A 26,807-nucleotide genomic window follows, 5' to 3' on the forward strand; every position below is an offset into this window, starting at 1 on the left:
ACAGGGAAGAGAACATATGCAGGAATTCAGGAATGGGTACAGCTCTTCCTAATCATAATTAAGGCTAAGAAAGCCATTCAAAGACTTTCTCAAAAGAAAATCCAACCAATCTCAATGTCACGCTTCTCATTTAAAGTAAAAAGTTTCTCTAAAAGCCAACTGGTTCAAAGGATCTTGCTTTGATTCAAGTCTCCATACATACATATATCTTAGACACAAACACTTTGCTGGTAATGCTTCATTCTGCTAGAAAGAAAAATTAGTCTGATGATGTGGAATTGGTATAGTGTTCGTTTTATTTAGAAAACAACACAACAACTCCAAGGCCAAAATTTGGAGACAAAGTGCTAAAATAGTTTGTCTCATGCTATATAACTGTTCAGAATCACAAAATATTGGCATATCATTCATTTACAGAGACAACTGTGAAATTACTGGAGGTGATCCAACAATAACAAAAAAAAGCTGACTTTACAATAAATTGTTTCTTATTATTCATAGAGACATAGCCACTGTAGTAAAATTGCCATATTGACCAGTATGTCATTGATACCAGTATCACTGCGTACATTCATTCAACACTCAGTTATCTCTGTCAGCATCAATGCCACATATATCCAAACAAGACTTGCCCTGTCAAAACAAGACCTGTGACCCAGCCACAGGAATATAGCTTCCTGCTACTATACAACATTAACCTAATGTTTACACACCATTCAATTTGAGATCTTTGCTCAGGTCTCTTCTGTCACGTGTAGCTAACTTTGATCCTTAAAATCAACACTGCATCTGGAAGCGCTCTGCTGAAAGCCACCTGCTCCATTTTCACTCTCTTCCTCAACTTGAACAGAAGTAAGGTCAAGCATTCATTTAAGCCTATAGCTTGCCACTACTATTAAAGTGGACATACTTCAAGCACAGCCTACTTCCCAAGATGGAAAAGAGCTTTTGGGAGGCACAGAATTTATCAAGTGCAAGATCTGACCAGCTGTAAGATACCTACCCGTTTTTTCCCTAGTCTCATAGAAGCTCCAGGTACAATCAGTTATCTTGTATTCAGTTTCAGCTGAATGCAGGTAAGCATTTGAAACAGAAAAAGGCAAAAGAATGCTCCTTTGTTTCTAGGAACAACCCTGCTTTGGCCATCACATCTGACTGCTGCCTTTGTAGAAGGCATTTGTCACGCAGTCCTATCCCAGGGCCTACAGTAAAGGTTACACTTCTGTCCACAGCAATCTCAAAAACTGCCAGGTTTGAAGCAAACTGAAGTGTCACAAATTGAAGATCCAGTATGCTGTCCATACACACTACATGCCCAAGCATAGAGATGTAGAAAAGCAGGCATGGCATCTGTACAGCAGCTCACATGAGCAAGTGCAGCACAGCAAGGCAATAAGCTCAGTTATTACACTGCCAAAACACCACACATTTACATCGAATGGCAAGGAAAATAGAAAAGACACAGCACTATTTTCAATTGTTAACAATTTTTGTGATGGTAACACTTTAGGGTTTTTCAACCAGATGCTCAGTTTTGTGTTCTACATTCAATCTTCCCTCCTAACAGTTCCTGCAATAGAGCTTTTCCCCTGTTAATACAAACTGCATTATTCATAATCTAATTAAGCCTAAAATTAGGTACCTAGCCACATCAATACAGAAATATGAAAGTCTGTTTTGCCTTTTGAGATCTTTCTGAAAAGTCTATAAGGTTTTCCTCTGGTTAGCTTGAAATCTCATGGCATAGATTTTGTCTGTGTGATATTTTGCCTTAAAAACAGGACATGCTAAAATAGCCAATATATTGGCTAAAAAGATCATACCTCCTTGATCAGGGAACAGTTCTCTGAGCAACTAGAGTCAGGAAAAAGTGACAAGTCCGGCAAACGTAACACTGCACTGTCATGCTGTGAAAGCAACTGCAACTGCCAGATGTGCCACTGTCACAGAACCCTCTCATCGAGTTAACAATCAAGTTCTCTTCCTTTTTTGTTTTGGAAAATTGCTTTGTCTATTGAAGTTCATATTAGCAATCTGTATTATTTCCATATCAAACATGGTTTTTCCCTTCTGTCTCTATGCATTCAGAAAAAAAGCCCAAAAGCTACACTTCTGGTTTTCTCTGTGTTCATGTAAGATTTGCCTTTAAATACATTTGCTTGGCTCTCACAAGGATGTTTAAGGGTAAAATCTGGATCTTTGCCACAACTGCATTCCTTATTGCAAATACATGCCAACCTTCAAAGATCAGTTATTTGAGCAAAAACATACATTAATTATTGTGCAAGGGGAGTGGAAAGTATATCAGATTAAGCACATCTGAAAATATTTCACTCTTTGCTTGATAAATCAGCAGAAAGCTGGATCTATTCTCTTCTAGTTTTTCAACACAGCCATTAAGACCACACAAGTGAAGTTTTACACAAAATCAAACTTAACAACAACCCAACAAGAATTCAGAATAAAATTACCTTCTCATATTTGTTATTCCAGGACTGGTCTAACAGGTATTGCAACATTTGTCAGCATAAAGTTATTCAGTTACATGTAAAAAATAATGGAATGCAAGGAGTGTGTTGCAATAAGTCAGCTTAATAGACACCAGCAACTTAAAAGGCCTTCTCCTTTCACCTATGAAGGACAGCAGTGAATAGCTTGGAAAGGTGCAAGCTAGGTAACCAAGAAGCAATTCTTAAAACAACAGTTTCAATGATTTAGTATTGAGCAGCATGTTTTATATGTGGACAGAGATACAAGTGAAAGAAGTTCATTTACCTAAAGTATTAATCACATCTTTCATCAAAAAAGGCACAAATTTTATCCTCCACATTTATTCTGAATAAAGACTGAGTTTAAGTTTGATATGAAAAATGTTTATGGTTTGGATAGAGTAGAACTGATGAAGTTGGTTTCTCCTCTTGGGGCTCAAGCGTACCTTGAAGTGATGAGGCAAAACCACCATCATTGCTATGACTGATGGCATTCATTCTCTCTCTGGAAAACACGTTTGTCTGTGTCACATCACAACTTGGTATTATCCAAGCAAACTCTTTGAAAGAATCTGCAGGACCAAAGTTTTTACTAAATCAGTTTAAGAAAACCCAGCCCACCTAGTGAAAGACTGGATGCACTGATGATGAAGCTTTCCCTTCACTTCCCAGAGAGAAGAGGAGATAACTATTCTAGCAGGAACTTCTACTAAGAAATCAGTTATCATTTGAAGACCTGACAATGCCTCTGAAGCGGCAGCTCATAAGAGCACAGATCCAGGCCTGCTCTAAAACTCTGTAGGGCTATCTGAACTGGTGCTAGTCAGGCATAGAGGGAGAAAAAGCAGAAGACTTCAGAACTGGAGTCATTGGAATTAGATTTTCAGCTATCTGAATAGGCACTACATTACAAGTTTTCCATGCTACTTCCTATCAATTCCCTACAATTTTATCTTGATGTAAACAAATTACTTCCTCTCTCAATTCCTCATCCCCAATCTGCAGCATCTCACACCAAGTCTGAAGAACTGGCTTGTTTGTGCTGGCTGCAGCTAATTCTTTGCCAACTGTGACTGCAAGAATGCACAGATGCAGTTTATTAAGACTCCTGTCTGTTAACTGTGGCTCAGCAAACAGAAGGCATCTTGTTGCTTTCCTGGCCATATTTTTCCACCGTCCACTCCAGCAGCCCAAGTTCAACCAAGGTGTCATTCTTAGCAGGCTCCTGAATAAAAACAAGCTTTCCAAGCTCAAGAACACAGGATTTCCTGAACCATATCAGAACAGGCACTCATCAAGACAATAACCAAAAGCATTTTAAACAACAATAACAAAAATGAAACCAAACCCAAACACCCCAACACAGGAATCTATTATTGTTAGTATTATTAGTAGGTATGCAATAGCTTTTCCAGACAGTTTCTTTCTAGACCCAAACATGTGCATTTCCTCATAGTAGGATGGTTCATGACCTCCAGTCAAACCTTCTCTGTGAAAAGTTACTGATGGTCCATGTAGAGAAACCAGCACTTCAAGCCTGGTGATGGAGTTGGGAGGCCCCTAAGCATAAATGTGCTTTATGCTACATAGTCTATTGAAGCTACAACTCTTTAAACATTTCCAGCATGTCTATATGAATATTAGAGAGAATTTGGCTACCAAGTTCTATGACTAAACAAATCCTTTCAAATGTATCTAATCCTACTGTTTTCCAGGAAAATAAAGGCAAGAGATGGAGATGACAACAGCCTTGAGTACCTGCATTACCGTGATTGCACTTTAGCCTCACCACACTTTCTTCCCAATAGACACCAGTGCCCCTAAACAGATTACACACAACTGAGTAGGGATTATTTTTTCTCACTACAGGCTTTCCCAGTACAGGGTAGAGCAAGTCACAGGGAGACAAAATAAAGAACATGGTCTCAGGGCCGGTCAATGACATCTCAACAACATGACATTAGGGCCCAGGTGACCTGATTTTGGGAAGGAAGGATAGAGAAAGTTGTTTTAAGTGAGCTGGGATACAAATAGAATCAAATAGGTAGGCAAAGAATGGGATAGAGAGAGGTGAAGTTGGAATGAAATATGAGGAGCCCAGGAAGGCAGGCAGATTCCAATAGGACAAGAAAGATCCTACATGAAGTTAACAAGAGAAAGCTTTGGGTTAGCAGAGTAAGAAAGCTAGAATTGACATCAAGCCCAGAAAGGAAGACCACACACAGGCTGAAAAGCTTAAGTATAAGGCAAACCAGATAAAGGAATACAACTGGAAAGGAAAGGTGCTAACAGAAAAAGGCAAAAGCAAATGAAGTATAGTCAAAAGCCTTAGCACATTCCTATATGGCAAACGGGATTCCAGATTTCAGCTCACTGTTTGCTACTTGTCAGGTTGTATCTATGCAACAGATTCCTTATCTGCAGGCTTTCAGTAAGCTGTTCAGTTTTCTTCAGAACCTCTGATTATGGTGTATCCATCATTCAGGTATTCAACTTATGTCTTTTTAATCATACTGTGTATTTAATTATTCATGTAAAGTGTGGTGAGGAGGGAGAAGTTAGACTACCCTCCCCTGGTCCCACTTTCCATGGCAACAGATTCTATTAGAGTATTTAAAGGCTTAAATTACCAGTTTCAAATCTTCCTGCTATTATCTTTAACAGACAAGCCAAAAGAGTGAAGTATACATCAGTGCTTTGGATTTCAGGAAAATCTTAATTTGACACATTTAACAGATCTTATGAATCATCCCTTTTTACATGACACTACACTTTAAGATTTTACCTTGCCCTAAATAAACTGAAAGATTTCTAAATTTTAACATGCTCATAGAACCCTCCGGTTTGTGTACTACCTAAGCCATGTTTCAGGTGGACTTTCCAAGTGGTTGAATTCTAGTTTCAGAGTATTAAAATTTGAAAACCTGACATATTCAAGCAGCAAATACTGGCTCAGACACACCAAAGTGTCTATTCCATTTTACCTAAGAGACTTGGCTTGCTTAGCAAACAGGGACGTGGCAAGCACCAGTGGAAAAAAGTTATTCTTCTTTTCCGTTAGCTTAGGTACAGGATGAAGCATTACTTTGGTTTTAATTACCAAAACAAGAACTAATGCATTTAAAGACATAACCTCCATTAGCAGCTAGCATTCAATTACCAATCCTAGTCACAGAAAGAGGGAATAAGCATTTACAGTGCAAAACCCAGTCAGCAAATTTAACAGACCACATCTGTAAAAAGCAGAAATCAAAATTACATTATGAATTCTGCCTATTAGGAAATACAAAGGGATTTACCTTCCAACATCCCCTCAGTGGTACAGTTTGATAGTCTGAGGATGCAAATGCAAACTCACATTCTTATGAGTAAAAGCTGGACTGTTATAACACTCGAGTTGTAACTGCCAGACTTCTGTTATTTAAAAGGTACCGTTGTTGCTTCAACATTTGCATCAGCCATCCTTCCTTTCCAACTGTGAAAAATTAAAAGTCAACAGGCCCTAAACACTTCTACTGGTGCCCCACAGTCTGAGGTTTTGGAAGAACAACCCCCACACTCCACAAAGAAATAAAATCAAGGGGAAAAAAAAAGGAAAATTGCACCTCTGAAAAAATAACTGCACCACCGCTCTTATCCAAGACAGTTTACATGTAGAGTATTGTTACCTCATGGCTAATTATGAAATGCTGGTGCTTTAAAATGAAAATTTAGCTGAAAAAAAAGAGATCTCTGAAAGCAAGTGACTCACAATCAACCTGCTTCAGCTATGCCATTCCTCAAGTTAAGTCCATTTCTTCCAAGGCTGCAAAGTACAAAAAGACAACCTAGAGCAGATTCTCACAGCAAGTTAAACAAAGGATGAACTCCCGTGCCAGTGGAGTCCTGCTGAAATACTACAGACTTAGTCACATATTCACAAGACAAAAGAGAAGTGGTAAGACTGAAAAACCCATACATGTTATTGCCCACTACCACATCAACAACACACCAAAGGCTCTGCCTCTGCTCTTCCTAGAGTTACAAAAGGAAAAAAACTCACAAAAATCCCAGACCAAGCATTTATACACCTTTAGTTAGCAAGATCATGAACAACCACCATGATTACGTTTCTTCAGTTTCTCACATCTTCATTTAAGTCTGTAGCACAAAACCAATTTTCTTAACACAAAAGTAGTACAACAGATGACATCACACTTCCTTAAGTCAAGGATTCTCCTAACTTGAAATATGGTCAGTAGCCTTATAAACACATTAACTTTTTCAATACTTTTAAACATCGGCTTTAAGTAGTCTAATTAGCAGGGCCACACCACTAATCAACTTCTGCAAGTTCCTGAACACTTTGGAGAATAAACAGTAATTACAGCATCATATGAATGGTCCAAGATCACTCCTTTAATTGCTGTTCAGAACAATCCAGAAATACACCATGCAAATTTAATTCCAGCTGGATGCATTTGAGCCAACTCAGTTCCAGTTTAGCCATAAGCAACAAAAACGAAAAAAAAAAAAAGCAAAATAAATACGGATGTATGTGTAAGCTTAAACATAAGGGGCCTAACACAAATCTAATCAAAGGAACATAGGAACTGCAAAATATGAGCAGTAAGGTAACACTATGTAAACTTAAAGAAAACAGCAATTCATGCACTCCTATAATAAAAATATAATCGTAACAACTCCTTGTACTCTTAAAATCCACTGTGTTTATTCACAATTCAGTCACATCAACACATCTAAAGCGTATTCCACACTGCTCTGCAGCGGAAGATAAGCAAGGGTAGCTACCACAAACTACAAACAGAGCCATTTAGTCTTATAATTTGCAAACATCATAGCATACAATGCATGTTTTTTGTCATCTTAAACTTAAGCACTTGGAATTCCAAGCTTGAGGATAGCTTGAGCTATCCTCCTCTAAACATACACCTGTTTTCTGACACATAGAAGACCAGAGGCATCTGAAACTACATACGTCATCCTTAAATATATACACTATACTCTAGTTTTTCATCAACTGCACAGAAAAAATTACTAACTCTGAATTACTGAAGACAAGTGCTTACCTTCAATCCTTTTCAAGGCTGACAGACAAGTATCCCGGCTTGGAAACTCAAATGGATTATTACAGGTCCGAATGGTGTCACATTCGCACTTCCCGTTGATTATGTTACAACCCGTTATAAGGTTTTCATTGCATGGTTCAAATCCAAGGAGCTGATCGTCATCCCAGTTTTCATCTAAAATAAACAAACAAACTCGCTCACTATTGGATTTCAGCTGCAGTACCTAAATTTCAGCTGCTTTGGAGTTGGGTGCCATTCACTTCAAGTTCAACACAGCGCTAAGCAAAAGATAACATTAAAAAAAACAACAGATTAATCTAAACAGCGGGGTTTGCCAAATACTATGTCTTCCAGCTGTTCTACTGCACATTTTGCTAAAGCAACTGGCATTGTTTACTTCCATCCGTATGAAAAACTATGTCCTATCAGGAAAACGCATAGCTGTAGTAGGACTGAGTACTATTCTAACAAATAACTTTTGCAGATAGCTAGAGTTATATTTATAATGGAAGTGAGAACATTGTACAGAATCTGCAGCTGTTACAGAAGTCAAAATTGTGTCAGAAAGAGAGCATTTTAAAAGATGATTAAAAAATGCTTCACGTAGAATTCACTCCACAGAGATAACTTTTTATTACAGAAAATATGCCAGACCTCTGATTCTGTTATGTGACCAAAAATGAGTTTTCCAGCAGCCCTGAATTATCATACATATTCTTCGAGAATTGATCAAGCACATTGCACTCCTTGCTGTCAAGGGTCTAGGGATAGTGAGGCCAGGATGAGTTTCTCTGCTTAAATAACTCTGTTCCTTTTGAATCAGTTTTGTAAAGCGTATGTAACTGGTGTTCCCACTCTACAACTGTCCATTGTCTTCTAGGAGGCCACGTGCAACAAAATTTACTTTTTTTTTTCCTTCAGAAAGAAACACAAATTCCATCAATCTGGAATTTGGTTTATTACCAGTCCTATAATATCTCAGTTTCCTTAGATCAAGCGCACATACAGCAACATCCCACCAACTCAGAAGATTAATCAAGACAGAAAAACAGAACAGCTTGGATTTGAAGAGACCTTCAAGACCATCCAGTTCCAACCCCCCTGCCGTGGAAGGGGAGACCTTCCACTACACAAGGTTGCTCAAAGTTGCATTCAGCCTGGCCTTGAACACTTCCAGGGTGTTCACAACTTCTCCAGGCAATCTGTTCTGATGCCTCACCACCCTCACAGTAAAGAATTTCTTCCTAAAATCAAATTTCTGTTCTCTTTCAGTTTTAAACCATTCCTCCTTGTCCTATCATGTGCTTTTTTAAGCAAGATTGAAGAAACTAAGCCGGGCATTAGGTATTCTTTGCCACACAATGCCAGATGTTTTATGACAAGCCAGACAAGCTTACAAAATGTAGTGCTACAAAACAGTAGTCCACAGAGTGCACTAACCTCTACTAATGACAATAGGAAAAAAAATTTAATCTTTATATCCTTACATTCAACAGCAGCACTCATACTGCAGATTCTAAGTAGTTCACTCCAATTTTATTTATCATCAACAAGCAAGTTTCCAATTTAGATCCTGTCAAGAAACACTTCAAAAAAGTTTAAATATCTTCCAGTTAAACCAGGGTGGGTTTGTTTCTGTTGTTGGGGTTATCAGAGGCTGTCCTCCAGTATGAGTGGACACAGCAAATACAAAACTGTCATTCAGTAGCCTGATGCTCAACAGAAGTCTAAAAACTAATAACAAATAACAGTATATACATACATACGCTGAGGTTGGCAAGTAAATTCTTTCCACTCTTAGAAATATGCAGAATATCTGCTAACCTTAAGTTTTTCCTGTTTTGGGGGAAAAAAAATAAATCTAGGAAGAGCTGTTTACCAATTCAGTACTGTACATGATCTACAGGAAGTGTCACAGCAGATTCTCAAAGGTATATTTCTCCCTGTACAACAAACTCCTTGCCTTCTATTATGAGCTAGCAAAGCACTTTGCTGACAAAAAAGCACTGATAAACAAAAAAGTCCATTTTAGATGTGAAGATAGGAACCTCCATGGGAACCTCATGGCTCTTCTCCATAAAAATAACAAAGGAAGAGTAGCCACTAACCCCAGGAAGTAATTTCTTTTCCTAGTTTAACTGATCGTCCAATACACCAACTCTATCAATGAAAGTCAAAGGAAGCGCAGAAGTTCCTGAAGAGAAACTATTCAGACTCTTTCAAAGGAAGATGCCTCTCCAGTACTGCTTGGGACACTCTCATTGTGATATGCCATGCATACTGAGGAAAAAAAAACCACAAAAACCCAAAACCAAAAAAAAGTCTGAGAATTTGGAGAACAATAATACATCCTGTTTTTGAGAAGCCGGAATACAGCCCGGACAACTTGTATTTTAGAAGTCACAGTAGCAATCCACTCCACCTAAGGACAAGAATAAAAGCTACACCTAGGGTCCAGGACTCGCTGTTTGAAACACTGTAACAGCAAGGACCACAGCCTCATCCAGACCAGCCTCACAAACCTTCAAGTGTTTGCGTTGCTCCGTGTTTCCGACACTCCTCCTGCACTCCTTGGCGGGGAGAGGAGCACAGAGGCACTGTGCGCACCCTCAGCCCTGCTCTCATAACTTTCCAAGAAAAAGAGGCACACAGAAAGCACACGGCCCAACAGTAAATGCGCCTAAAGTCTTCACTGCCACACACCTTAAAATTTAGCTCAGTAGCCATTACAGTCATAATGAAAAGAGAAATCCCTCAGTAATCCTTGTTCAGGCTATACATCTAATATGTTGAATCTTCAAAGAAGGTGTTTACCTTTTATTACTTGGTGTGAATAGAAAAAAGCTACATTCAGACAGGAAGAATGCAAATCCAGTTTGAGCCTGCACATCTTCTACTAGCCTGCTTTTCACACAAGCTTATTTAGAAACAAGATTTCTATCAATGAAGTAGCAAACATGTAGCAAGATCTTATTTTAGCTCAGTAAATCAATGCCAAGTCTATCACGATTTTTCATGCAGACTAAAGACGGACTCCTTTTCCCAGCTGATTTAGTCCTTTTATGAACAGAATTTCAAGGTCCTGTTAGATGATTAATTGTTTACCACTTAGAATAAACTCTCAGAGGTCACATCAATACAGGCAGAACAAAGTCCTTTGGAATGGAAGGTACAACCACATGGAAGTATCCACATGAGCTGAAGGGGTGTGAATATACAGCATATCACTTCAATTCCAAGCTTTAGATACTTGACGCAGATAAACAGTCGTCCTGTACAGCTCACTCCTTTAGAGGTCAGTAATATTTCAACAAACAATGGAATGATATCTTGTACAAAACATATAACCTAGCCTCTATTACTCACAAACATCATCATGTCCTGGGGACTATTCAAAAAATAAACTTGCACATGCCAGTGGTTTGGGACCTGGGACAGTTCACGAACTATTCCAGGCTGTATACATTTTCCTGCGTGCTCTGCTCGACCCCTATGGTTTCCTTTTCAGAAGACTGGTTTTTTATGCCTACCTCTCAAATCTCGATGATGCAAACAAAGAAACTGAAAATTGTGAAACTGAAGTAATTTGTGAAAGCTTCATTTCTCTGCAAGTAGAGCCAACAAATGCCAAATATAGGAATCTATTTCTCAAACCTTGGTACGCACATCCTATCCCATTGCTATTTCTAGGACAAAAAAATACAAAAAAATCAAGGATGCACTTAACACTCTAGAGTCTTTAGAAGCAATGCAGCTGAAAAGAAGCTCAAGTAAACTACTAGTTTTCCTCCAAACTGATCCTTGTGTAGCACTGATTTTCACCACTTCATTGTGCTGGCATGATCAGGTAAGGGCAAAAAAATCAAAGGGCTGCACTTTTTAGCCATCCTGAGCTGTCATTGGAGTCTTGTTTTATGGTCACTTAAGTACCTTTTGCACACAAGCCTCATAGCAGTTCAAATGCTCCCAGCAGGCTCATAACTACAGCTTCAAAGTCATTTCTATCTGCATGCACTTCCCCAGTCTTTCCAACTCATTCAGGCAAGTTCCAGATAATAAAGTTTCAGATAATAAAGTAGTTCTGCATTTACTCAGATCAAAGTTAAGTCTTGGACATAATACCTTTTTAATTCTTCTAACGGCGCTTTTATACCAAAAGGAAGCCACACAGGAAGGGAGACTTCACATTAATTCCAAACTCTTTTCCTTTTCTCTTCTGTCATTTATATAATTACTTGTTTTCTGCAAAGCAAATGTTTCAGCTTGCTAAAAATTCACATACTGCTCTGGGTTGCTGAATTCCCAAGTCCTGTCATAGCATGCATCTAAAGTAGAGAAGAGGATTAAGGCATTAACAAGTTGAACAAGAGGTCCTTAAACAGGTCTAGTCTGGGAAATAGTTTGAAAAATATGTCTCTGGTAAGCAGCATTCCATCACTTCTTCCCTACTAAATCCTACATACCAGCACCATGCTGGCACGATGGTCACGATTGAAGCATTCATCTTCTTTGCCTGTGAAGAAATGCCTGTGTTCTCAGAAAAGCATGCTACTGAGAAACTAACTTTAAGCCTTACTTCCATGACACACACAACCTCACTATAGTTACATTTATTACTTATTATTCCCCACTGGCAAAGGTTTATCTCAAAACTGGTGCAAGCTAAAAGTACAAGGAAAGACCTTTTTAGAGACTGCTTCTCCATTGCTTAAATTTTTTCTTTCCCTTTCTTCAAGTTCTCAATTTCTCCTGCCTGCCACAGAAACTTCTCTTTTGTGCCCCAACCCTTCTCTTTCTGGACATTTAACGAATATCAGCTATTGTTTGGAGAATGCTATACTGTGCACCTCCACAATTTAGATAATGCACCACCTCAAAACAGCAAGAAACACACTGAAATGATCGCTAAAGTAACACTGTTGAAAACAAATACACGAGCATTTTGCCCACAATAATCTTCTGTTTACCACCCTACCCTTGAACTGTAATTTAACTGGAGTGGATTGAGTCAACTCTCACAATTTACATTTAACTGCAGCATGTTATTCTGTTACTTCCACCTCTGCTTTTTAAGCATCCAAGGTAGTTCTTAGGATGCTGAGAAGAGCAAAGACACTAACACATCGACGACCTGAAAGTGAAACTGTCTAAGTCATATCTTACAGACTCTTGTATCCCTTTAAATCTGCATTTGAAGACAAGAGAGAAGCAATCCTTATTGAGACTGGTACTGCCCTCTGGGAACTGGGAGGCAGAGCGGGGAACCTTTCAGAAACTCCTCCATGAAACTACACCCAAGGTCTGACTCCCACCACTCCAGCATGCTCACATACACAACAACATTTTCAAATCAGTGGTATTCATTAAGATGGTATGACACTCTGAAAGAGTTCTCTAACTCGCTAAAATAAAAAAAAGGAAATGCTTCTTGCCAGTAGACTCTCGCTTCTCTTTGAACAGGAAAAAAGAATGATGGAAAGGAAATTCATGTTTTGGAGGAACTGAACAATAGAAATGACTAATTACCACTAAAGAATGCTTGAAACCCAGCCCCAGACCTTGAAAAGCAGCAGAAGGAAAGACTAGCCTCGAAGTGAGTTTGAGCTCATACAATGGCTTAAATCCTTTCCCTTCTTGCAACTTATTCCTTCACTGAACTCATGAATCAAGGACTACAGCCGGCAGAAACTTTTATGGTAAGACACACAGCTGAGAGTTTTGTGAGAAAGCGTTTTTTTTCCCACATTTTGGAATAGTCCATTTTCCAAGATCAAATCTTCATGTGGAATGTACAGCAGTACAAAAGGGTTTTGCAGCTGCCTGAGAAAATTTCTAGTCAAAGCTAGAAAGCTGTGCCACATTTAGATACCTCAGGAACACAAGCATGTAATGCTTGTCTCCAACCTGACTGCCTGCTTTATCTTAGCATGTATCTCAGGTGATCAAATCCCCAACGTAGTGAGAAAGTTTTTCACTGCAGCAGCTCATCATGTGTCTGAAGACAGTTATTTCATACTAAGGAATGCAGAAAGTATTTAAACAGACCAAGCTTTACAGTGCATTATCTCCAGAAACTCTACAGAAATCTTGAGGAAGGCAAAGAAATGTTACGTGAAGCATGTGACATGGACAACTATTACAAGTTTAGAAGTTTTCTTTTCCCCACACTGTCTGGAATATTTTCCTTCTCCAGGTACCCTTCCCCCCACCTTTTCTGGGGGGAGGGCAAATGGAGGGAGAGAGCAAGGGAGGGATGGAGAGGAGTGTGTTTTGTCTTTTGGTTTTTTATGACTTTCACTCTTAGGGCTCCCCACAGCAAAAATAAATGGCACTTCCAAAAGCCTTCTTCCCCAAAGAGGATCTGAAATAACAACTCATGAGTTCTGAAGTCTGACCCCTACACATTTATAGACTTCAAAAAAGACTCACAAGCAAATTATTTTAACCCCATGACCAGAAACATGTCTTGTTCATAAATAGCTGACTGAAAATACTGCACTGTGTCCCAGGATTTGACTGGTCAGAAAAAGCCTCTGCCACTACTCCCCTGATTAGAACGAGCATGGACAGCAGTGTTTCAGCTGTCATAGCAAATTTTTCCTCTATCTCTAGAAAACTCTTCGCAAAAATAATTGCTAAAGCCTCAGAAAAGGGCCAAAGCTTCATAACCATTTTCCAAAGCAGTCTAAAATTCAAATTTTCTTTTTTTTTTTTTTCCCCAAGCTGCACTTTGCACCCACAAGCTTCAGAAGCCTGCATGTACAGCAGCACGCATCAGCTTCGCTGCAAACAAGTAGCTGGCTGGCAGCTTGCTGAAGCTGCTAGGCAGAGGCAAAACTGACAGGAGTAGGAAAGGTTTTGTCAAAGACAAATTCTGGAAGAGGGCCATGAGTAATGCAACCTATACCAAGAACAGTCTGCACTATTGTAAGAAATCTGATATCCTAAATATTTTACCACTCCCCCAGTCATTAATGCAGCACCACTGAACACCATAATTATAACTTACTTCAGAGGAATTGCACCCCATCTCTTAGTCACAGAAGATTACAGGGAAAACTCAAGCCTGGATTTAGAATTACCCTCAAGGTTTCTTTTCTTTTCCAACAACCTAACTTAGAGATAGACATCAAATTTGTCATTTCCATTGTGAAAGCAGCACAGGTTACATCAGTGCATGTAACACCATTATCAGTATGACCCCAGCCATCAGTGGGGTCATCCCAACAACCCTTCAGTGAGGGGAAAATACCTTCACACATACATTCAGCCTTTCTGAAAAAAATCTTGAGGAGATTACAACACAGCCTGTAGCAAAACACTGAACTTTAATTCATTTCAAGGATAATGACCCAATAGAAGGGGCTCTCTTGGATTCAGAAACATTACACTTGCTAGATTTTTCACCAATAAAAAGAAAAGCCCAAGCCCACCCAAACAAACAAACCAACAACTGAAGCCTAACAGTAGTTATACAAGGCTTGAAGTTCAAGGAATGAGTAAGAACATGGGAATTGGTGCATGCCTATGAGCCAGTCAGTGCTTTTCCTCCTGCCCACAACCCTTCCTCCGGAGTTCCTTTTCTTATTCAGTCTTAATAAAGACTTGCACAACCATGACCTACAAGGTGGTGTTGCAGATTCTCAAGTTAAGTACCCAGTACATGCAGTGAAAGCTGCTGGGGACTGAGTATTGCCTCTGGTAAAGATGTGAACTGCTTCCATTCGTCTTAAAACATTAGGAAGGGCTTACTTCTCCCATTTTGGCCTTCTCCAAAACAAGGCCAAACTAGTCTGTTTAGACAAGAGCTGCCCCAGGGACTATTTTTAATCCATATGCTTATGCAGAATTTAATCTGGATGTTCTCTATGCAAATTTATCTTCCCATCTCAGTTTAGGTTGGTAAGTTTCTCCATGTTGGTTTCTCCACGTACATAAGCTTTCTGTGTCAGTATCAGTCATTTTCCAAATTCCAGTATTGTCAGACACAACCGGTGTCACTCAAAGTCTCAGGCAAAACCCTGAGTTCATGATTTCCAAGTTTACATTCCCCGTGGATTAAATGCATTCTCAAATGAAAAGCAGTTTATAAGTCACAAGAGATACTTAATAGGTCACCTCTACAAAGCATTTAATCCATTAAAACACAGAACATTTGGTTCTGTCTGCAAGATCCTATAAACTTTACTTATTAAGATGAAGAATCCTTAAGGGGGGCACAATGTAAGGAGTGGAGGAGGATAGCATTTTTGAACCATATTAATGGGTTAATTATTGCATAATATGCCTGTCAGTGAAATAACATTTTGGTTGACTAAGTACCAGGCAAGAAGTTAAATTATGCAAGAATCCTTGAATTGACTAGAGGGTGCTTAAACCAGCAAAGATGCCTAGGGGCAAGTTCGAAGGTAGCTTAAAAAAATAAAAAAGGAAAAAAAAAATCTTTATAAGTGCCATGATTTTGGGAAACTTGGTGAAATAATCATTTTCTGTGTAGAAAAATTCACAGAAGCAGAGGATGCTTATACAAAGTTTTAAAAACTAAAAATAAATAAGAAAGAATACTCCTTTTACAAAAGTTAAAAAAACTTAGTAATCCAGTCTATCCACAGTGAGATTTCTAGTTTCAAACTAATTGTGCTGATCCACAACAGCAAAATCCTACTAATTCCTGCATCCTATATGTTAGACTTTTTCACTTAATTTTTGCTGAAATACTGGAACCAAGTAATTTCTAAAACTGAAACACGATGCACAGAAACAGAGAGGAAACCATTTCCAAGTCAAATAAGCACCTGATCCAATTCAAATTCCATGCCACACTCAGAGTTACATGTTCTTACTGATGTTGAGATTTCAGCATTGATGGAATACAGAATAGAAATAGCTTATAAATTATCCAGTCTGTGTGTAAGAAGTCAGCATTCTCCTAGTAAGTGTTTTTGGAGGCGGCAGGGAGGAGGAGTAGGGGAAGGGGACTGTTAAATTTGATCAAGACTGGCATATCAGAAGCTGCATATTCACCAAAGAACTACTCCTCATTCCTGTTACACAACTTAAGTTGTTTTTCTGATAGTATTCTTTTTTGACAAAATAAGTATTTTTTTTCTGTTTGTCACCCTGATAGTCTGGATTGCTGACAGCCTTTGGACAAAGTACTTTGACTGTCTTCACATCAACAACCATTGGTACGCCACTTTGTATTGATGAAGTCCCCAACCAGATCATCAGTTCTAAAACTTGATGTTACTGAAGTAAGTTCTCTTGCACTTGCACTGATGGCCATCAGAACCACCTGGTCATTTCCCCAGCCATTCACTGCATAACAAAGAAAAGAACCCAACCAAACAAAAAGTTAAGAAATCTGATCAGCACTGTTCCAGTCCAAACTGATGTAAACAACTGGGTTACCCACATGCAACTTCCAGACTACTTGAACTTCAGTAACTTGTACTGAAAGCAAAATACTGCCTGATCTTTAAGGGTCTGGACTGCATCACAGGCAAGAAGCCAAGCATGTAGTATAGCAGTCTGTCTGAAGACAGAGCACCAAGTTGAGGGCTTTGTGTCCATTGACCCACTAGAAAGCACAGGACTGAAAACAAGGCTATTCAAAGGGTACTAGCTACCAGAGTTACTTATGATAAAAATACTATCAAGTCTGCAGGCAGGTTGTTCTTACTTCACTAAAGTAGGGAAGAACTGCATTAACACACATGTAAACCAATGCCTGAACAAAACAAAAAAACAAGCCCAACTTTCCTCTTCCAAATTTTTGAAAAAAAGCTAGGCTTTCAAGGTTTAAATTCTTCTCATCAGCTCCAGTTTCACTAAGCTTCAGCTACATACCATACACTGTGCCCTTATATATTTCTCAGGGAGGAAAACTAGGCAGACTTTTGGGTGGGGGAAGACAATGGACACATCCAAGCTCTCCCAGCTTGCCCCTGAAAGGATTCAGACAGACTGCAATGCTCTAAACTCCCCAAAAGATGCAGTTCAGTAAATGAGACTAAGACTAGCCACAGTAAGGCAAGCTTCTGCCATCATCCTAGGAGATTAACATACATACTTCCCATCCTTGCCTAAAATCTGCTACAGTAACCTTCCCCTGGTCCCAAGGGAACTTCAGTTCAGAAGTTATGTACTAGGCAGATAAGCCTTAAGTACTCAAGGCAAGCCTTAAATCATCTACAGTAAGAAAGAAAGAATACAACAGTAACTGTACCCTCTCACCAAAAAAATAGACCTAACTAACAACTAAAAAAAAAAAAAAAAATTCACACCCAAACCCCACTAAAACCAAGCCAACAAACCAAAACCAAACAAAGTAATAGATATTATTGGTAAGCTAGTGGCACAGTGATACCTTCTTTCAATGTCTACTTAGAGGCTAATTCATATGGAACTATATTCTAAAGAGAAACTAAGAACACCTTCAGACTAGCAGGTTTGTAAACTATGCATTTCAAATATATCACAAAACCTTATGTTTCTGTTACACAGTTAAAAATAATCACCCATCATTTTCAGCATTATATTATTTGCTTCTATCATGACTTTGAAGAGTTTAGCCAAGCAATCTAGGCCTCTTCATCTAATAGCACCAGAAACTGGGGAAGCATGGAAACAGACAAAAGAGAGTCATCTCAAGAAATGCCTTCACAGAGTAACCTAACTTCTTTGGCAGAGCTTTCCCAAGGCTCTCTGATCCCCTGGAAAGCCAGAGTCCTGCCCAGCTGCACAAGGCAAAGCTAAGGTGTTACTGGAGAACTTCAGTCTAATTCAGTGGTGGCTCTAGGACCACCTTCAGAGAGCAAGGGTAGTTCATGCTTTGCATTCAAAATTTCTCAACCTTAAGAGTATTTGGAAGTGGGTGTAGGCTCTCAGCACCTCAGAGAACCAATCCAGCAAATCCCTGCAAAGGATGTTATAAAATCAACAGAGGCTGGAGGTGTGCAAAGCCTCTCAAGAATGCCCTTCAGGAGGTGTAGCTACCAGCTAGGACCTCAGAATAATTACTTACTAAGAATACAACTGCATTCAGGAAAGCATTTACTCACTTTAGGATAACAACACAAACAGGAGCAGCAGAACTGCTTAGAGATGTGAATAGTTAAGGTGGTGAGATAAATGAGATCTTCCTTCAGCTTTTAGAATGATAAAGGAAAAAACCCTCAGGATCAGCAATAAATTTCATTAGTAAAGAGTGCTTTAACAAACAATAGTTTTTTGTAATTTCAGAAAGGGAAGCTACTAGCAACAGATGCCACAGAGACTTCCTTGTCAGGTGTTAGGAAACTCACATTGTATTAAATGCTATAAACAAGTTAGCAGACAAGTATTTCTACATGTTGCTATTCCAGCTCTCAAAGTCTTCTGTAGCCTAGTATGTGCTGATAGTCTGAAATAAGACAGGGATGAAGCTTCAAAAAGGATACGAAAAAACATGCTTATAACTGTAGCCAGTAGGGGTCATTTCAGTGTAAAAAATTGCAATACAAGAGAAGGCTACAGACAGGAAGGAAAGTAAAAACATTAATTTCTATTCACACAGTTCCGTAAGACACTTCCATTTCCTCCTCACTGGACTGGGGAAGGAAAGGGTTTGCACTCCCAATGTGCAAGACAAGAGAAAAAGTGCAGCCTTTATTCTGTTAATGGCTAAAGGCATGGCTTAATACTACTCACATCAGGCATCACCAGCCTAGCCTGTTGCATGTGTGCCTGTCAACTGAACAACTGTTTAGGTCATCACAATCAAAAAAACAGAGCTATTCAACCTCACATTAGCGATCAGAGGCCGTACAATCAGTACCCTTTTATCCTTGCTGCCACCTCATGTGCAAAACATGCACCTGGAAGAACAACATATTACCTCTGCTCCTTAGAATCTGGCACTTCCCTGACAATTCACTGATAGGACTATTCCAGGACTATTTACTAGGCTGACAGCTCAGCTCGGTTCCTTTTCATTTATGAGAATGAAAATTAAATAGATAAGTTAAAATAAGAAAATTAAATGGGAAAGTTATCTCCCTTAGTTATAGTTAATAGATCGTTATCTCCATCCCCTAGGACTATTGCTATAGGGACGGCTGGAACTAGTTTCTAAGCACAACAATAATTGAAACACAATCTTGCCAACAAATGCTTCACACTATTTTCAACAGTAGATGGGACGTGTTATGAGTTGAACTACAGCAACGTACAGATTGCATCACTTCAAAGGAATGAAATACTCCTAAACTGCCAGAGATGTCCATACTGTGATACAGAAAGGGAATTGGAACATTACGGCCTTTAATGACTGTAGGCTTTTAGTTCCTTTAACCTTGGAGAACGCCCGGCTTTTACTCGAAAACACACGGCAAGAGAAACTCCTGCAAAACCAGGTAAGTTTTCCAAGTACCTTTGCCTGTACTTTTCTATCTACAAAAACTTTCCCAACACATATTAAAAATAAGAGACTACAGCAGTGTACATAATTCAGCAACATAGTCCCAACCAAGGTCTTCAAAATAGTTTAGAGGCATTTTAAAATGTTTAAAAATCCAGCTTTTAATCTAGAGCTCGTTCTACTCAAGCATCAGCTCCCGAGGCTGACAGCATTGGTTGCAGCACAGGCGGGGACACACTGCGTGCTCTGCTGTGGTTTGCAATTTATTGGTTATGAAGGCAAATGGAGTTTTAAACTAATAATGAGCGAGCGGCAGGACAAAGGTCAGCTGCCCACTAAAAATGACCGGGTTTGGCTTTCTTAAAACAGTGCATCATTTTAACTGCAAGTTTTTCAGACAGATGCTGCCTCAACAGCTCTCCGGACTTTCTACTGCCCTCTACCCGCCGAGAGGGGACCGCTGCCGTCTCCTTTTCCAGAACTGTCGAAGCTCCCGCTCCGAATCACATATACATTTATACGTATCCCAAACTACTGCTTATTTGCCATCTCTTTACAGCGCCATGTTTTCCCTCAACTTGGGGGAAAAGGCAGTTGGAGGTACAAGAGAAAGACTAAAAATCTGTCTCTGGCCTTTCATTAATTTATAACACATAAAAAAATAAATCTTAGGAAATCTGGTAGATAAAAAACGGAAGGGGGATAAAGTCTTTTTGCACTTCATACCAATTCATGACCTCACAAGAAGATAGGAAGCTAAAGTGACTTTGAGAGGAGTTCTACCGTGGGTATTTCCCCTCCTTGATGCTCCGGCAGGGAAAAAGACACTCCTTATCGTTACATGGCAAGCAGGACAGGCAGAGAGCTATTAAGTGACAGGAACAGGAAAGAAAACTTTATAACTGATGATCAGTCTTTGTTGTTTCTTTACACAGGAGGGAATCCGGAACAGGCATCATGTGTACACGACTGACCTCCGCCGATCTCCATCTGCCAAACTCTTTCCGAGTCCTTTATCAAGGAATTTTAGTTGGGCATCAGTAGCTGATACAAGCTATCAGCAACCCAGTGACACGCTACGGAGAATTAGTAGAACCCCAAAGTTTAGGGTAAGAATATTAAATGCGAAACTCCTAAGTAGGAGTTTGTGGGGGTTTTTAAGCAGGGAAGGTTAGAAGACACGCTCGCAGATGGGACAGGCGGGCGGGCTGGAAGAGAAGGAGGGCGCACCGGCGCCTAAGACGTCTTAGGTGTGTCCTCCTTCCTTTCCAGCCGCCCACCGGGTACCCCCACCCCGGGGGATGGATGGAGGGACGGACGGCGTCCCGCCACCTCTCACCTTCGCAGACGCCCACTTCGTACTCGGTGATGGAGTCCCCGTTGAGCGGCGGTCGGATGACACAGCGCAAGCCCTGGTCGCAAGCTCCGTGCAGCCCATAGACTCCCCCGCAGCTCTCGTTCCGCTGCCGAGCGCACATGGAACAGCAACCGCAGATCCCCAGCACGATGCTACCGGGGCAGCTCTTCGGTTCTTCGCATTTGGATTCGTCGCAGGGTAAGCAGACGAGAGCACGCGTCCCCGACTCGCCCAGCAGCAGGGCCAGCAGGAACAGCCACCCCGCGGCCGCCAGGTGCCAGCCGCCGTCTCCGCCCGGGCGTCTCCTCCCCGCCGAGACCGCTGCCAGGTACATCCCAGCCGCCGCAGCCCGGCCTGGGCCGGGGGGAGCCTCTCGGAAGCCCCCTCGCCGGGCGGCGGACCCGAGCGTGCCGCGGCTCCTTCCCGCCGCCCCCGCCTCCGGCCCCCCGAGGAAAGTTTCCTCTCTCGGCGGCGGCGGCTTCAGCCAAACTTCTCCTCCGGGTGGCGGCTCCGCCCGCTGCCTCCTCCGGGAAGCGGCGTCCCTCAGTCCGTTCGTCCCTCGCCTGCCGGCTCCCGGTTCCGCGGCGCCGTGCGTGCGAGCGGCTGCGAGCGAGGCTGCGGCGGCGACGGCTCCTGCCTCTGTCCCCCGCGCGTCCCGAGTCCCGACTCGCCTCCTGCCTCACTCTCCCCCCGCTCCAAGTGCGCCCTCTGCCCTGCCCCCATTGGGCGACGATCGCCTCCGCCCCGCCCCAAGCGGCCGTCCTCGCCTCGCTCATTGGGCACGGCCGGGGCTGGCCCGCCCCCTTTCCTCCCGCGCCCCCCCAGCCCCGATCCTGGGGCTGGAAGAGGCGCAGCGGAGGCGAGAGCAGCCTGGGCCCCACAGCGGCCGCCGCCTCCGCCTCCCCCTGCACCTCCCCTCCCCCTCCGGGGCTCCGGGCGCGGAGCGGAGCGGGGCGGCGGCGCCAGACCGCGGGGACGGGCTGGCGGCGGCCCGGGGGACACCGGGGGCGGGGAGAGAAAGGGCCCCGCAAAGGGCGCAGCCCCAGCAGGGCGATGCTGCGGGGAGCCGTGAATGGGGCCTCGCCGTCCCCGGCCGTGGCGGCGAGAGCCTCCTCCTCTTCCTCTGCCTGCTCCCTCGAGGGGCGGCGGGGATCCGGGACGGGGAGCGGCTCCGCGCCCTCTCAGCCCCAGCGCCACGGGAGAGGAGAGCCGGTCGCTGCCCGCCCCGCCCCGTTCCGTTCCGTTCCCGCAGCCCGGCTCCCGGGCGCGCCCAGGTGCCTCGCGGGTGCGGGGCAGCCCAGGCGGACCCGCTCCTCGGGGGCGGGAGGGGCTGTCCCGCTTTAGCGGCGGCGCAGCGCTACCCCGGGCCGCCCCTCCGCCCGCTCATAAACAAGCGGCGCTGCCGCCGCTCGCCCGCCGACCTCGGCACCGAAAGCCGACCCCGGCCCTCCTGGTGCTCTTCGCTGGCACACGGGCAAAAGGCGCCCGCCGCTGCCGGCCGGCGTTAGCTACCAAGCGGCTGCCGTCACTGCCCAGAGCCGGCCGGGCAGCCGCGGCCCTGCCGCCGCCCGATGCGCCGGGGTTTCGCGGGCCAAGGACGGCCCGGAGCGGCGACGGGAGGTGGAGGTGCGGCGGCGCTGTGGCGCTGGCCCTGCGAGGCCGGCAGGCGGCAGCGCTCGGCGCGGCGCTCGCTCCCGCGGAGAGCGGCTGGCCAGAGGTGCCTGCCCCGAGCCGGGGCGAGGGAGCGGTGGGAGAGAAACCGAGAAAAACGGTGTTGCCGAAGGTCACAGTGCTGCCTTGTCCGCGGGCGGCAGCGAGCGAGCGGAGGAGACGGCAGGAAACAGGAGGTAGTTGAGCCCACAGGGCAGCCCCTCGGTATAATCTCAGAGTGGGACCTGCCGCTGCTGTGTCCTGCCCAGCCCAAGGTGCGATGGCAGCTTTGGGAACGATGGATTCCGCGGTCAAGAATTCCCGGAACTGGGGTCATTTAGAGTGTGAAGCCACTGGCTCCGCAAGTGGATTTTGTCAGCTGCAGGGTGCTGAGCCTGGGAAGGCCTATGTTGCGTGTACCAGTGCCGGCGGTTTGGGAAGGAGGGTCTGGAACCTTAATACAGATTATTACAGAGAGGCCAAGGTATGGTTTCGACAGTTTCTCTAGTCCCACACACATGTCCACTTTGGCACAACCTGTTCTCGTGTCAGCCGAGAAGTTGCCATGGAAGAGCAAAGCAAAGAGCAAGACTGGCAATACAAAGTTGCCACCAGGAAGAGACAACACTATAGGGTAAAGCTCTGTCAGCACTAGCATACCTTTTAGGTGAGTTTTAAAAGCACTGTAATTTCACTTTGTTGACTCCAGCCTAAATACCTACTGTATCAAAGATTCCGTATTGCAAAAACAGGCCCATTGGTATATGGAAACAGGGCAACCATGTAATGGGATGTTGAGAAATAAAGCATTTCCATATTTGTCTAAAAAAAAAGTGTTTTCCATATTTGTCTATTTTAAAATAGACATTATTAGACATTATTGCAACATTCATAGCAGGATAACACGCTGTATTGTGATCCATTCAGATCTGAAAATATATTGTAGGAGATACTTTTCAAGAGCTACAATGTTTTTTTAGTCTCAGTAGTTTGCAAGACATTGGTCTTTCTCAGTGAAACCCCATTATTGCAATAAAACACTTGATGCAGCATACATTACATGGATTTGGGCCATTCAGCTGACATATCTCAACAATGAATGGACAAGCAGCGATTTACTGGGCAGTAGTATCTGAAGTAATACTGTGATATATTTTTTTAACAGATTTAGAAAGTAAATGACAAGCTGGTCTTGCTAAATGCACTGTGTTTTGGTATAAACAAACCCAGTGTATACCTTTCAGGACAACCAAAAACATTGTATGTTTCTGAATTCTGGAAAGCAGTAGGTCATATATGAAGGTCATATTAGGCAAGGCCTCAAACTGTGAATGTTATTCAAAATGACTGATACTCCCTGGTGAAGCAACACACCAAGTAAGAAGTTTTGTGCCGTTTCTTCCAAAATGCAAATTCTTCCCCTCATCCTCAGCCCTCTCGTGTCAGTTTGCCGAAGCACCTGCAGGGGTCAGAGTACTTTTGATTCACCAGAAATTTCCACCAAAAAAACTCGCTGTGATTTGGATGAGAGTAGTTTGTAAAAACCTACAACCTGGAAACACTGCCTTTTGGTTATGTGTTTTACTGATGAGGCACATGAAGGGGTTTTGCCTTCCATGTATAGCATCGCTGAGATTGCTTTTCGAATGAGGCATACAGTTCCTGCAACTGTATTTTTAAAACACTGTTCACAAACCTGAGATTGTGCAGAAAGGAATCACAACAGTGATTTTAGTGCCAGGGAGGATGCTGCACTGTACAATACGTGGTCAGAGGCTTGAATTTAATAGGCTTATTTTATCAAAAGATGAAAAGTGAACTGATTACAATGTATTAATCCCCTCATGTGAAAAAATGAACTGGTCTATGAAAAATATGTAGGTATTTTTCCAGGACTTATGTACATAGCCAGCATGGAAATCCCAGACATGTTGGATTGCATGCTCAGGCAGTTCAATATTTCCCAGACGTGCCAGACCTACCCATCATATACTGTACTGATGTACAGTATATTCAACACACAAAGAATTCACTGGACCTACTGTGCCTGTTTGCTTGTGTGGGAATGAACAAAGAAGCTCTAGAAGCAGTACAAAAACAGATGAAGTGTAAAGCTATGGACAGCTTAGATAAGAATGTTGTAGGGCCCTGAGAAAAAGAGAGCAAACTTCTGAGCTGACTGCCAAGTGAGAGAGGCTTTAGCTGTGAACAGGATTAGTACCCTGATTCATACACTTTTTATCCTGTGATAACTGCATTTAAGAGAGGAAAATACAGAAATATGTATGGAACAAGGACCAAATTTAGGCTTCTTGTCTCCTTAGGTCTTGCCCTTTAGGTACAAGTCACAAATTGTTCATGCTTATGCTTGTGTTGTCCTCTTCTGGCTTCAGGAATCAAAATATTTCATTTCCCAGTGGCACAGATTCAACAGGAAAGATAGAGAATTCACTTCCCCCAAACCTGAGAAGAGTCCATAGGGACAATGAGGTACTCCTTGGAAATCAGAAAATTTGATACCTGATGACTTTACAGGGAAAGTGAATATCCCTGCTTTTTCCCCAGCAAGAAGTGTTGGATCCATTTTCTTCTTGCTGGGAAATTCACTTATCCCTGCTCCTACCTGCTTCATGATTTATTAATGGTTCTACTGATCCAAATAGCTTAGGAGTAAGTGGATTCAGCTACTGAAGTGAAACTCAGCTCCTTATTTCCCCTAGAAACAGGTTAGTAAATACTGCTGAATACAACTGTGGGAGGAAGAAAAGCATTCTGATAAACAGGCTGTAGCAGCTGAAATTTCCTGAGCTTGTTCTCCTGTAATGTTGGTGTTGTACTGAGGCCACATCTAGGTTGGATGAAGTTGCAGCAGTAACTGAGTGGAGCTGTATAGCTGTCTTGGTCATCATGGAATAGGGAGCTTTTGTGAAATCACAAAGTGATATGAGAAAACTACCATCCCCTTCAATGATTCCTCAGTTCTGTACTCACAACCCTTCCTTCTGGTAAATCTCCCCATGTGAAAAATACATGTTCAGTGTAAATTTCCTGTAAGTCTGAAATTCACAATAGTGATAACTGAAATGATTTCATTTTATTACATGGTTGAAGACATTTATGCCACCAAAAATAAAAACATCTACTCCCCACCCCCCTAAACACTAAATAAAATATCAAAATGTCCCCATTTCAATTCAAAAGGCTGTTTCCACTGTGCTGATATATGCTCGTAACTCGCTATATATCTCTGAATTTGGGAACATGGATGCTTTAATATCAAAACTGTATTTTTTTTCCTACACAAATCTTTTGTTTCTATTCTGTACCTCATTGTGCCTTTGCAGCACATTAAATTTCTTTTTTCATTCTTTAGTTTGTTAAGATCATTTACGTCTCCTTTGTAGCAGTCTCTTGACACAAACTCTGTCGTAAACAGGTTATACACATGAGCAATCTCTACTACCAGAAAAGAAAAAGGATCAAGATGAAACCTGCCACTAATACCATCACTGCTGAATCAGTCTAAACCACATGAGAATAATTTCTGTCATCCTCACAGAAATATCATGGGCTTATTACATTAGTAGCTGCAAGGTGTTTCAAAACCCCTAAATCGAAATAGGTGGGAAATTGAGAAAGTGAATATAAGACTTCATTTTAATACAAACAATCTGTGTATGAATTGTTTTGAACCATTTCATGATGAATATATATCCCATCAGGAAGTATCTGGGGTGTTCTTTAGCCCTGCAAGTTACTCCTCTCAGTTGAATCCTTAGCTTGGGACAGCTCAGTAGTTCAGAATTTAAGTCTGGAATACCTAACAAGCAGGTTTGCAGCTT

General features: G+C 42.1%; 1 protein-coding gene across 1 annotated transcript in view; it reads right to left on the reverse strand.

Annotated features, from left to right (window-relative positions):
* CRIM1 (cysteine rich transmembrane BMP regulator 1) overlaps positions 1–22,000 on the reverse strand; it is a 176,742-nt gene extending 154,742 nt beyond the window's left edge. Inside the window, exons 1-2 of the mRNA XM_066315930.1 lie at positions 21,298–22,000; positions 7,559–7,732 (exon numbers count right to left, since the gene is read on the reverse strand). Of these exons, the coding sequence (XP_066172027.1) occupies positions 7,559–7,732; positions 21,298–21,649 (526 nt within the window). The 5' untranslated portion in view covers positions 21,650–22,000. The remainder of the gene's footprint in view (positions 1–7,558; positions 7,733–21,297) is intronic.
* Positions 22,001–26,807: the final 4,807 nt, after the last annotated feature.

This window comes from Sylvia atricapilla, chromosome 3 (assembly GCF_009819655.1).
Source record: "Sylvia atricapilla isolate bSylAtr1 chromosome 3, bSylAtr1.pri, whole genome shotgun sequence".
In the NCBI taxonomy this organism is placed as follows: domain Eukaryota; kingdom Metazoa; phylum Chordata; class Aves; order Passeriformes; family Sylviidae; genus Sylvia; species Sylvia atricapilla.